The sequence below is a fragment of the Balaenoptera musculus genome, chromosome 21, assembly GCF_009873245.2.
Source record: "Balaenoptera musculus isolate JJ_BM4_2016_0621 chromosome 21, mBalMus1.pri.v3, whole genome shotgun sequence".
Taxonomy (NCBI): domain Eukaryota; kingdom Metazoa; phylum Chordata; class Mammalia; order Artiodactyla; family Balaenopteridae; genus Balaenoptera; species Balaenoptera musculus.
Window position 1 is genome coordinate 17,909,374 of NC_045805.1, and position 12,410 is coordinate 17,921,783.

The window sequence follows — 12,410 nt, forward strand, 5'->3', positions numbered from 1 at the left end:
TTTCTATTCAACACAGCAATCAGACAAGAAAAAGAAATAAAAGCTATCCAAATTGGAAGGGAAGAGGTAAAACTGTCACCATATGCAGATGACATGATACTATACACAGAAAACCCTAAGGACTCCACACAAAAACTGCTAGACCTAATAAATGAATTCATCAAAGTATTAGGATACAAGATTAACATTTGGAAATCGGTTGCATTTCTTTACACTAACTATGAAATATCAGAAAGGGAATGTAAAAAAACAATACCTTTTAAAATCACACACACACAAAAATAAAATACCTAGGAATAAACCTGACCAAGGAGGTGAAAGACTTATACACTGAGAACTATAAGACATTAATAAAGGAAATTAAAGAGGATTCAAAGAAATGGAAAGATATCCCATTCTCTAGGATTGGAAGAATTGATATTGTTAAGATAGCAATACTACCCAAAGCAATCTACAGATTTAATGTGATCCCCATCAAATTACCCATGCATTTTTCACAGAACTAGAACAAATAATCCAAAAATTTATATGGAACCATAAAAGATCCAGAATTGGCAAAACAATCCTAAGGGGAAAAAACAAAGCAGGAGGCATAAGTCTCCCAGACTTCAGACAATACTACAAAGCTACAGTAATCAAAACAGTGTGGTACTGGTACAAAAACAGACACAGATCAATGGAAAAGAATAGAGAGCCCAGAAGAAAACCCACACACGTATGGTCAATTAATCTTCAGCAAAGGAGGCAAGAGTATAAAATGGGAAAAAGATAGTCTCTTCAGCAAGTGGTGCTGGGAAAGTTGGACAGCTGCATGTATATCAATTAAGTTAGAACACACCTTCACACCATGCAGAAAAATAAACTCAAAATGGCATAAACACTTAAACATAAGATGACACCATAAAACTCCCAGAAGAGAGCATAGGCAAAACATTCTCTGATATAAATTGTACAAATGTTTTCTTAGGTCAGCCTCCCAAGGCAACAGAAATAAAAAGAAAAATAAACAAACGGGACCTAATCAAACTTATGAGCTTTTGCACAGCAAAGGAAATCATAAAAAAAAAAAAAAAAAGAAAAGCCAACCTACGGAATGGGAGAAAATATTTGCAAATGATGTGACTGACAAGGGCTTAATCTCCAAAATATACCAGCAGGTCACAGAACTCAACAGCAAAAAAACCAAACAACCCAATTGAAAAATGGGCAGAAGACAGTAGACATTTCTCCAAAGAAGACATACAGATGGCCAGTAGGCACATGAAAAGATGCTCAACATCACTAATTATTAGGGAAATGCAAATCAAACTTACAATGGGGGCTTCCCTGGTGGCTCAGTGGTTGAGAATCTGCCTGCCAATGCAGGGGACACGGGTTCGAGCCCTGGTCTGGGAAGATCCCACATGCCGCGGAGCAACTGGGCCCGTGAGCCACAATTACTGAGCCTGTGCGTCTGGAGCCTGTGCTCCGCAACAATAGAGGCCGCGATGGTGAGAGGCCCGCGCACCGCAATGAAGAGTGGTCCCCACTTGCCGCAACTAGAGAAAGCCCTCGCACAGAAACAAAGACTCAACACAGTCATAAATAAATAAATAAATAAATAAATAAAAGAACGTGAATTTCTTTAAAAAAAAAAAAAGCAAACTGGGCTATTCATTTCAGTAACAGTCAAGTGGTCTTAGTTTTCATTCAATTTAAAAAAAAAAAGAAACTACAATGGGCATGAACTTATATATACTACCAAATGTAAAATAGATAGCTAGTGGGAAGCAGCCGCATAGCACAGGGAGATCAGCTCGGTGCTTTGTGACCACCTAGAGGGGTGGGATAGGGAGGGTGGGAGGGAGACACAAGAGAGAGGAGATATGGGGATATATGTATATGTATAGCTGATTCACTTTGTTATACAGCAGAAACTAACAACACCATTGTAAAGCAATTATACTCCAATAAAGATGTTAAAAAAAAAAAAACTACAATGGGGTATCACCTCACACTGGTCAGAATGGCTATCATTAAAAAGTCTAGGGGCTTCCCTGGTGGCGCAGTGGTTGAGAATCTGCCTGCCAATGCAGGGGACACGGGTTCGAGGCCTGGTCTGGGAAGATCCCACATGCCACGGAGCAACTAGGCCCGTGAGCCACCATTACTGAGCCTGCGCGTCTGGAGCCTGTGTTCCGCAACAAGAGAGGCCGCGATAGTGAGAGACCCGCGCACCGCGATGAAGAGTGGCCCCCGCTTGCCGCAACTAGAGAAAGCCCTCGCGCAGAGACGAAGACCGAACACAGCCATAAATAAATAAATAAATAAATAAATAATTTTTAAAAGTCTACAAATAACATATGCTGGAGGGTGTGTGGAGAAAAGGGAACCCTCCTACACTATTGGTGGGAATGTTAGTGCAGCCACTATGGAAAACAGTATGGAGGTTCCTCAGAAAACTAAAAATAGAATTACCATATGATCCAGCAATCCCACTCCAGGGCATGTACCCGGAAAAAACTACAATTCAAAAAGATACATCCACCCCTATGTTCATAGCAGCACTATTCACAATAGTCAAAACATGGAGACAACCTAAACGCTCATCGACAGATGAATGGATAAAGAAGATGTGGTACATACATACAATGGAATACTACTCAGCCATAAAAAATGAAATAATGCCATTTGCAGCAACATGGATGCAACTAGAGATCATCATACTAAGTGAAGTTAAGTCAGAAAGAGAAAGACAAATACCATATGATATCACTTATATGTGTAATCTAAAATATGGCACAAATGAACCTATCTACAAAACAAACAGACTCACAGACATAGAGATCAGACTTAGGGTTGCCAAGAGGGAGGGGGGAGAGAGAGGGATGCACTGGGAGTGTGGGGTTGGTAGGTGCAAACTATTAGGTTTAGAATGGATAAACAACAAGGTCCTACTGTACAGCACAGGAAACTATATCCAATCTCTTGGGATAAACCATAATGGAAAAGAATTTTTAAAAAGAATGTCTCTATGTGTATAACTGAGTCAATCTGCTGTACAGCAGAGAGTGGCACAACCTTGTAAATCAACTCTACTTCAATAAAAATGGAAGGAAGGAAGGGAGGAAGGGAAGCTGAAGTGACCGAACTTGGTGACCGATTGGATGTGGGGAGTGAGGGAGAGAGGGAGAAGGTAAGAATGCTCCCAGTTTTCAGGCTGAGCAGCTGAGTGGGTGGTGGTGTCCTTGAGGGAGATGACGATCCAAGGAGGTGGAGGTGTGCGTGGAAATATGACTCTCTTTTGAACATGCAGCATTTGGGCTGGATGCCTGAGAGCCACGTTCTTTCTCCTCCCCGTTCCAATCATCCCAAACAGACGATCTCCTCTGTTTCTCTATCCAGAATCGTATGCAGAATATCCTGACCTTTCATATGAAGAAAGGTCTAGAAAGAATCTTAGGAAGCACACAGACCAATCCCCTTCATTCTTTGCCAGAGGAAACTGAGGGAGGGAGTTTAGGGGGCTTCCCCAAAGATACGCAGGAAAACACCCCCTAACGCCATAGGCCCTTTCTGGCACCCTCTAAAAGATGCTCTGCTTTCTTGCCTTTCATAGTTTACATAATCATCATCTTAACCACTTTTCCTGAAGGTACTCATTCAAACATGAGAAATCTTTAGCCTTCTTACCAACGGATGCCTCTGAATATAAAAGCCATATACTTGGAAAAGTCAAAATAAATCCAGAAGAAGTTGAAAAGGTCAAAAGCAATTCATCTCTGGTCAAGTTGCTCATAGGAATCTCCCATTAGTCAGTTTTCATTACAATTACTTAAAAAATGACATAAAGCATTGAGTCCATTATTTTTTACAGTATGAATTCTTAAATCTCTACCTCTATACATCACAGTTTTAATTATCTGTCATACAGCTTCCTTTAACAGTTCACTGTTTAAACAATGTTGGTAGGATTTGCAATAATTTTTTTTAACTGGGTGAAGCAATAAAACCAATGGCTTTTGCTCAGTGAGCTTCCATTTTTATAATCTGCTAAAGTAAAATGGTAGATGTCAGACACAATGTGATATTAAGCAAGGGTATGAAACCAAATCCTTGACCCAACACAAGTAAAAGAAAAGGCTTACCTGAGGCGGGTGTCCTTTAAGGTGTCAAGGTATGCGGGATAGCTCCATCTGATTTTATTCCCTTTACATCGAAGCTCTAGAGTTTGCCCTGCCATCAGGCTCAGGGTTGCAGCGGGTTTCTGAAGGCGACCTTTATCCATCATTTGCATCATTATAGACTGTGTCTTTGGTGTTGAATCAGCGGAGTGTCTGTCCTTTATTTTATGTATTTTGGGTTTCACCTTTTTGTTGGTAGGCTTGATTCTGTTCTCTCCGGGCTCCTTTGGATGCTTGTTCTTGGGAGGATGTTGACCAGCAACTGGTACAAACATGAGGAGAGAACAATGGGCTTTGGTGGTTAACATACCCAGAGTCTTCAACCCCTGAAACAGATCGTTTTTAATATCACTCTCCTCCTATGTCAAACTTATTTTCAGGAATGATCATTATTTTCTTGGTTCATTCTTTAGCTTTAAACCAATTAGTAACTGAAAGGGAATCAATTTCAGCTTCCAAGATTTTGTTCAAACTCAGCAAAATATCTCACATATGAGCTAACGTTCGCACTTCCCAAACAAAACAACTTTTTCTTGTGGTTCACACTCAGTCTCACCAGCTCTAAGGTGGTACCCAGAATGGTGGACCTGAAGCCTCTCAAGGTCTGTTTCTGGTCCTTGCCATCTCAGTGCTGTCATTGTTCATTTTGAACCAACTGTTTAAACCCAGGAATATGTAGTCCCCAGGGAGTGGAGACACAGACTACACTGCAAGCACACTCAGAAGATTTCAAACCATCACAAACTTTCTCCCAGATGAGTACGTACTGTGGTGCCTGTGTGTGTCAGGGCGGACAACATCCATGCAGGATACAAGGCTTAGGAAGAAATAAGTACTAACCCTGTGTTCATTTAAAGCATACATATACATTATTAAAACTCAATGGTAACTTTAGCAAAGGTTTAGAATTTAGCCAACAAAATACATTGGGGCGAGGAGTATTTTATCACCAACATTGTTGAGAATTGCTGGCAAATGGTGGTAAGAACTGACGACCTTTAAGTCCATTTTCTTACTGCTGTTTTTCCCTTCTCTACAGACAATGCTGCCCTGCCCTTGGAATACCTCTGGGTTCCAGAAATCTCAGCTGTCCACCCAGCCCACATGGCCATATGCTGTGTCCACCCAGCAAAGAGGAGGAGACTTGGCAATTCATTTGCTCCACTGTCTGCATCAGCTCCAAGGTGACCTTGATATAAGCCCACAGAATTATAAAACGTCCAAACTTACAGGATCCTGAGAGATCATTTAAGGTCCTCATGTTATACATTTTAAAAAAATAATAAAGGAGGCCTTAAAAGTTAAATTGCACAAAGTTGGCTAGTGACAGGATGTGAGAGTAAAACTCAGGTCTCCTGACCCCCATTTCACTACATGCAGATCAACAGCCTGTAGATATTTTGAATAGATAACTACACAAGTCTTGGCCAGTTGAGGGAATTACAGGGCATTTGTATAAAATGGGGAAATGTGATAAATCAGGAGAAAATTTTTTTCCCTCTTTGATGTCCGTATTTATTTATCTAATGTTACCTTGGTGTATAAAGGGCTCGGGTGGTCAAGAGTACAGAGACACTGAAATTGGGATCAAGAGACAGAAAAAGGCAAGTGTTGCAAGCTCTTACACCAGCAGACCAGGCTGGTGACAAAATGAGGTGAGCCAGGTGGGCCTGGAGAGGCCACGCCCTCCCGAAGGGACAGCTGCCTGGAGCGAGCGAGTGTCCAGGGTTACAGGATCTGATTTCTCACAGGATGGCAGAAACGCAGGTTTCCTGATTTACAAATGTTAGAAGCTTTATTTTTTAGAAACTTCAGGTCTGAATCTCTGAGGTGAGGAGTCAGGCGGTGGTTTTCCTATGAGGGATGGGGATGACCCAGGAGGGGACGGGAGAGGGACTGCCAGGACCGTCTGTCTTGATCTGGGCTGTTCACATGGTGTGTGTGCAGTTGGCGAGCGTTTCATGGAGCCGTAGTCTGATGATTTGTACCAAAAACTCAGCTGACGTGGACTCAACTGTGTAATGATGAACTTGGCTTCTTTTGCGTGTTGCGCTTTGAAACAGGAGCCATTTGGCCTCCACTCTTGGTTCAGCCCTGCCCAGACTCTGGAACCAACCCCACTGTGAGCTCAGTATCAACACCAAGTCCTTGGCACGCGGCCTTCTTTGGGTGTGGCTGCGTCGCTCCTGAGCCCCGCGAGCCTTTCCATGACTCCCGGTCCATTTGTGACCTCTCCTTTCCCGGGGTCTGAGTCTCTTCTTATCTCCCATCCTTCCTCTACTCTGGTTCCTCTGGGTCACGGGCCCTGCTGAGCTTTCTCAGTCCTTCCAGGGAGCAGGGCTGTGCCCTTGAGCCCCAGTCTCCAAGGCGAGTCCCAATACCTGCTGTTTGTCAAGACTTCCCCAGACCCTGCACACTTGGTTTATTTACGCCCAGGGTTCTAAGGACAGATGGGGGCGGGCAGGGGTGCCCATGCACACATTTCCGCAACCTCCCAGAAGGAAAAGCACTGTAATCGTTGGGAACATATTAGACCCACAGAAATGTTCTAATCCAGCAACATCAATTGTGAAGCATGAGCCTCATTGTTACAACAGGTAAAAGTCACTGTCTTTTTCTTAAGGCAGAAATTAAAAGCCTACCATGATGCTGTCCAAGTCATCTGTGCCCTGCAAGCATTTCGGTCAAACTATGCCTGTGAGAGTCATGGACCTCTGGACTGATGTCTAATTTGGTGTTTTTTTCTTCATCATGAACAGGAATTCAGGCTATAGGAAATGACAACAACTGTTTGTAAATCCTAGAGAATTTAGGCAGCCCACGCAGTTTGCCTGATTCTAAGCTCTCAGATCCCGTGTGGCAATGCCACTCAGGAACATTCGATTAACTAGTTATGGATTTAACGCCTTCAAATATGTGTTATTATCCCTGAAAAATCATTTGACCTTTTGACCGAATAGGCCCATCAGTCGGTCCAGCTGCCTGACCACGGAACTGGTCCACGGTTGGACAGTGATGACACAAAGTTCAAGGAGCCAGACCAGCGGTCCCACGGGCAAGTCCTAGGACTGAGCGACTCCCAAATCCCATGTCTATCTTTTTAAAAGAATGACTCTTCGGGCTAAGTAAATTAGTTATTTTCCAAAGGCCTAAAAAAATACAAGAATTTACAATGTAGATATACAAAAGTAAAAGTCCATTACCATTGCATTTTTGAGATTACGGCACAGCATATTTTATAGAGAAGTAAATGATAAAATTCACAAACCATTGAATGTCGTTACAGACTTTAGGTCCTGAAGTCATTGTTGGCTTACTAACTATGTGACCTTGGGAAGTTACCCTCTCTCTTACTTTCCTCATCTGTAGATTGAGAATTATACGGTAATAATGACTATCTCATGGATTGCTGTGGGGATTAAACGAGTTAATATGTTTAAAATGCTGAGACCAGTGTCTGACCCACAGTAAGTAAGCGCGAGCGAGGTGCTGCTTGTTTTTGGGGTTGTCTCGTAATGTCTCAGGGTGATCTCCATGATCAACTCGTGATGGAGGTAAAGCAGCTCATTATCTTTCCTAATTTACAGGTGGAAAATTGAGACCACAGATGCCAAGTAGCTCACCCAAGGTTACTAAGGCGGCAGTGAAAAACCAGATCTAGAGTCTTTTCTGGTTCGTCTTGCTGCTTTCAATTCCTCAAGATCAGCATTTCACTTTATTTGCATGAATCTCAGGCACAGCACCATTATCTAAGTGGTTTCTTTGTTTGGTAGGTCACGGGCTTTGACAAGGAGTTCCAAGTCAAACAGAACTTGATGCCCGGGATGAGGGCACAACCTTCCTGGAAGGGCTGGAGATGCTTTTCCAAGGCATACATTACAATCCCCAAGTGAAGAGATGCTGGTCAAAAAACATCTCTAAAATGAATGAGTAAATGTTGCACAGCCAGAAGCACATAGGGCAAAGGACTGTAATTCTTCAGCATCTGCTGAGGATTGATTGCCATCAAAGCTTATTCAATAAAGATGACCTGACTATTAACCTCTCTAATTCTATCAGACTGTGTGTGAGGAGAAAATAAATCCATTAGAAGAATCACCGACAGCTGCTTAGATGCGGACTCCCTGTAAACACAGCCATTCACATCAAAGACCTGAAGCTGTTCGCTTTTTTCTCTCCATGGGCAGTTAAGGGGAAAGATCTGACCTGAGAGCAGCATCTAAATATCCACACTATAAATTTGCTGGGTAGCTCAGGGGTTCCCCTAACCAGTTGTATAAACTGGGACACCTCACTCTCGTTTTTCCATTCCTCATGAAACACCCCATAGGAACACATATACTTTTCCAAGAACAAACATGAGAAGTTGAGAAAGCAATGACAGTAGGGAGGTAAAAATGTAGAATGATGAGAGCCTCTTTTCCCTACCACCTCTGGAACCCCACTCCAAAATACCCTCAATATCATTGCTTAAAGTATCATTTTCTTAAAAGAGCAACTTCTAAGATTATACTTCTATTTCAGGATAAAGACCTTAGATTGATACATTTTTTTTTCAAAGCGTCCATCAGAACACAGTTCATCACGCTTTTTTTTGAGATGTAATTGACAGCTCAACTAACATATTAGTTTCAGGTGAACAACATAATGATCCCATATTTATATATACTGCAAAATGACCACGCTGTCTTGAAACACTTTATTCGCTTGGCTTCCAGGACATGGCACTGTCTCAGTTCTCGGTCCATTTGGCAGCCTTCCTCATCTTCCTTTCCTGCCTGAGTCCAAAGGGCTGAATCCTCGCAACTCCTCTCCGTCTCTAAGCGGCCTCGCCAGTCCCCTTGGCACTAACAGCATTTATATGCTGAGACCTGCCTTGTTCCTGTCCTCACTTTGCCTCTAAATCCAGATCTGAATATTCTGTCGCTTACTCAGCACTGCCACTTGGAAGGCGAGGAGGCGTCTCAAATTGAACGCGTCCACACTGAACTCTAGATGCCCTTTCAAATCAGCTCCTTCCCCGGTGTCCCTTTATCGGCAAATGGCAACTCTATTCACCCAGTTGCTCAGAACATAAACCTCTGAGTCACACAGGATTCTCTTCTTTCTTTCCAAAGCCACGTCCAATCCAGCAGCAAACCCTCTTGGCTTTGCCCTCAAAACAGACCCCGAACCCAGGCTCTACTCCCTACATCCGCTGCAACCACTTTCACCTAGACTATTAAAAGAGCTCCCTATGCAGGCTCCTGGCTTCTACCTAAGCACACCTACCTTTGAAAATATAAATTAGACCATGGGCACTCCTCCGCTGGAGACCCTCCAGTGACTTTCATCTAATTTAGAGTAAAGTCCGAAGTCTTCCCACACCCGACAGGGCATTGCCAACTCCCGTCTCACTTCTCATGCTCCTTCAGCCACAGTGACCACCAGGACACCTTGAAGCTCATGCCCTTGGCTTCGTGGCTCTTCTTTCAGACAAGCAGCACCTGCTTCCTCCCCCTCAGCTGGCCCCTGACTCTCCTATCCAAACCCCACGCACACTGCCCTCGGCAGCTCTCTCCATCCTCTTACCCTATCTTATAGGTTCAGCTGTGTCTCCAAAAAGATATATTGAAGTCCTAACCCCTGCAACTGGTGAATGTAACCTTATCTGGAAATAGGATCTTTGCAGACATAATCAAGTTAAGATGAGGTCATTAGGTATGGATACCAAGGGGGAAAGGGGGGGGGTGGGATGAGCTGGGAGATTGGGATTGACATATATACACTATTGATACTATGTATAAAATAGATAACTAATGAGAACCTACTGTATAGCACAGGGAACTCTACTCAGTGCTCTGTGGTGACCTAAATGGGAAGGAAATCCAGGAAAGGGGGGATGTATGTACATGTATAGCTGATTCACTCTGCTGTACAGTAGAAACACTATACTCCAATAAAAATTAAAAAAAAAAAAGATGAGGTCATTAGGATGGGCTCTAATCCAATAAGCCGGTGTCCTTATATGGAGACCCACACACAGAGGAAAATGCCAGATGAAGACACACACAGAGGGAGAAGATGGCCAGATGACAACAGAGGCAGAGATTGGGGAGATACAGCTGTAAGCCAAGGAACACTAAGAATCGCCGGCCGCCAGCCAAAGCTAGAAAGAGGCAAGGAGGGATTCGGCCCAGGGTCTCAGCTGCAGCATGGCCCTGCTGACACCTTGATTTGACTCCTATCCGCCAGAACTGTGCGAGAACTAAGAACTTGTAGTATCTTAGTTTGTGCTTGGTTACAGCAGTTCTAGGAAACTAATACATCCTGATTATTGATTTTTCACGCCGCTTATCAGTTCCTGAAATGCTATCTGTACTTGTTTGTTACCTGTCCTCTCCATTAGACTAGGAGCACCGCAAGGGCAGGGCTTTACAACCTTGTTCAGGGGCAGCCATCCATCCTCAGAACTTCTCTCACTGCTCTGGCTGGCACGCTGCCGGTCTCTCTGTTGCCCCTAAACTTTCCTCTTTTTCAGCTCTAAGGATCAGAGATGATTTTGTATGTCAAACATGCAGACCAAGATCCTAAATGCTTCAAAACATTCATTATTTGCATGTGTGAACAATGAGAGTTTTTACAATTTTTTCATTATAAGGTTTTCGGAACTAATTTTTATCCTTTTTCCAAGGAATAAACTGAGTCACAATAGTGACACAGAGTACTGGTTAGAGACTCATTTTCAGTGTCACTCCCCTTACCTTCTTAGGGATCAGGCTGTTTTGCCCTCACATCATAATGAATCTCTTTAGTCTCCCCAGAAAGGGAACCTTCACAGGACCGAAAATAAGCCCACGTTAGACTGAAGATCAAATTAGTATTGATCAAGGGTCTGGCGTGAGATTGACAAAACAGCAGTAACAAATCAATATTTATACTTCATCATTTGCTCTCAGCACTGGGTAAAAATATGTAGATAACAAAAGCTGGTAAGGACCTGTGATGTTGTACTCTTTTATGTAAAAATAGCAGCACCGTATCAACAAACACAGTGGCATGTATTCCATACACATGCTGAAAATCAGGTGCCATGAGCCACGTCTGGCTCTAAGTGGCATCTTGGACCTTTTATTAACTGTTTTCATGCCTCACTTTCATGCCACAAGAGTGGCGTGCCCTTCCAACTCCCACTCTTCATGAGAAGAAATAACATTACTTCTAAAAGTTTAAAGCATTTTAGAATGAAGCCAGGCAAACTTTGCTGGGTTAGAGCAGATGTACACCCAGTATATGCTTACAGGGAATTCTTTTACTATTAGAAAGCCTCTCCTAGAAGTGATCAGAAAGATGGAAAGGCAGTGGGAGAAGTTGAGTCACGGGCCGGTGTCTGCAGTTCGTGCTTTGGGATGACCCAGGAATGCACCATATTCCGACTTGTTAATCAGAGGCTGGCACTGGACGGGCACCCCACCTAAGCCACTCTCAGTTCCTGGTCCCAGCCAGCCACATGATATAACTCAAACCCGAGAAAACATTCTTAATAGGTTTAGAAAAACTTACATACTTTACTGAAGCAGATTTACTTTTCTAATTACGTGTTCAATATTTTATTCACAAATAGTTTATACTATATATTTTACTTTTAACTTTTAAAAACAAAGCCACAGTGCTATTATCACATCTAAAATTTATCAATTATTTCTTATAAAATATTCAGTCTGTGTTCAACTTTCTCTGATTGTCTCATAAATCTATACTGTTTGTATAAATTACATTTGACAAACAGATGCTAATGGATTCAGGCAGCTGTTTGTAGTCATGGTCTGGGCACACATTAGCTGGGAGAGATTCAGGAGGCAGAGGCTGAGGCCGCCTGCCAAGCCCCTGTGGCAGGCATCTTGGGTGAACTGTGTAACCAAGCGAATGGGCCACTTGAAATTATTTTGTCTGACCGTCTTGCCCTATTCAAAAAGTGATACCAAATACTACGTTTCCATCACTTCAGCGATCACATACGAGGACTTGCCAGGAGCAATTTAATATTGTATTTTACACCGTGAACTCACGCCAACTGTTCTCTAGGCAAAGAGGACCTGTTCCTCCCCGCCCCTCCCCAGGAGAAGCACTGACTACACTTCATCCAGCAAGGCTCTAGGCTTAAGGAGCCTCACATTCAACTTCAAGTCCCACAACCATTTTGGACTTTGCAAACCAGAATGTGGTCTTTTTCTGGCAAATGCTTCTAGTTTCATGGGAAAGAAGGAA

The 12,410-nt window shown here is 42.9% G+C and overlaps 1 protein-coding gene across 1 annotated transcript in view; it reads right to left on the reverse strand.

The window, feature by feature from the left end:
- The window catches only part of PDGFRL (platelet derived growth factor receptor like), a 45,825-nt gene that overhangs the window by 32,117 nt on the left and 1,298 nt on the right, over positions 1-12,410 (reverse strand). Inside the window, exon 2 of the mRNA XM_036838484.1 lies at positions 4,128-4,425. Within this exon, the coding sequence (XP_036694379.1) occupies positions 4,128-4,425 (298 nt within the window). The remainder of the gene's footprint in view (positions 1-4,127; positions 4,426-12,410) is intronic.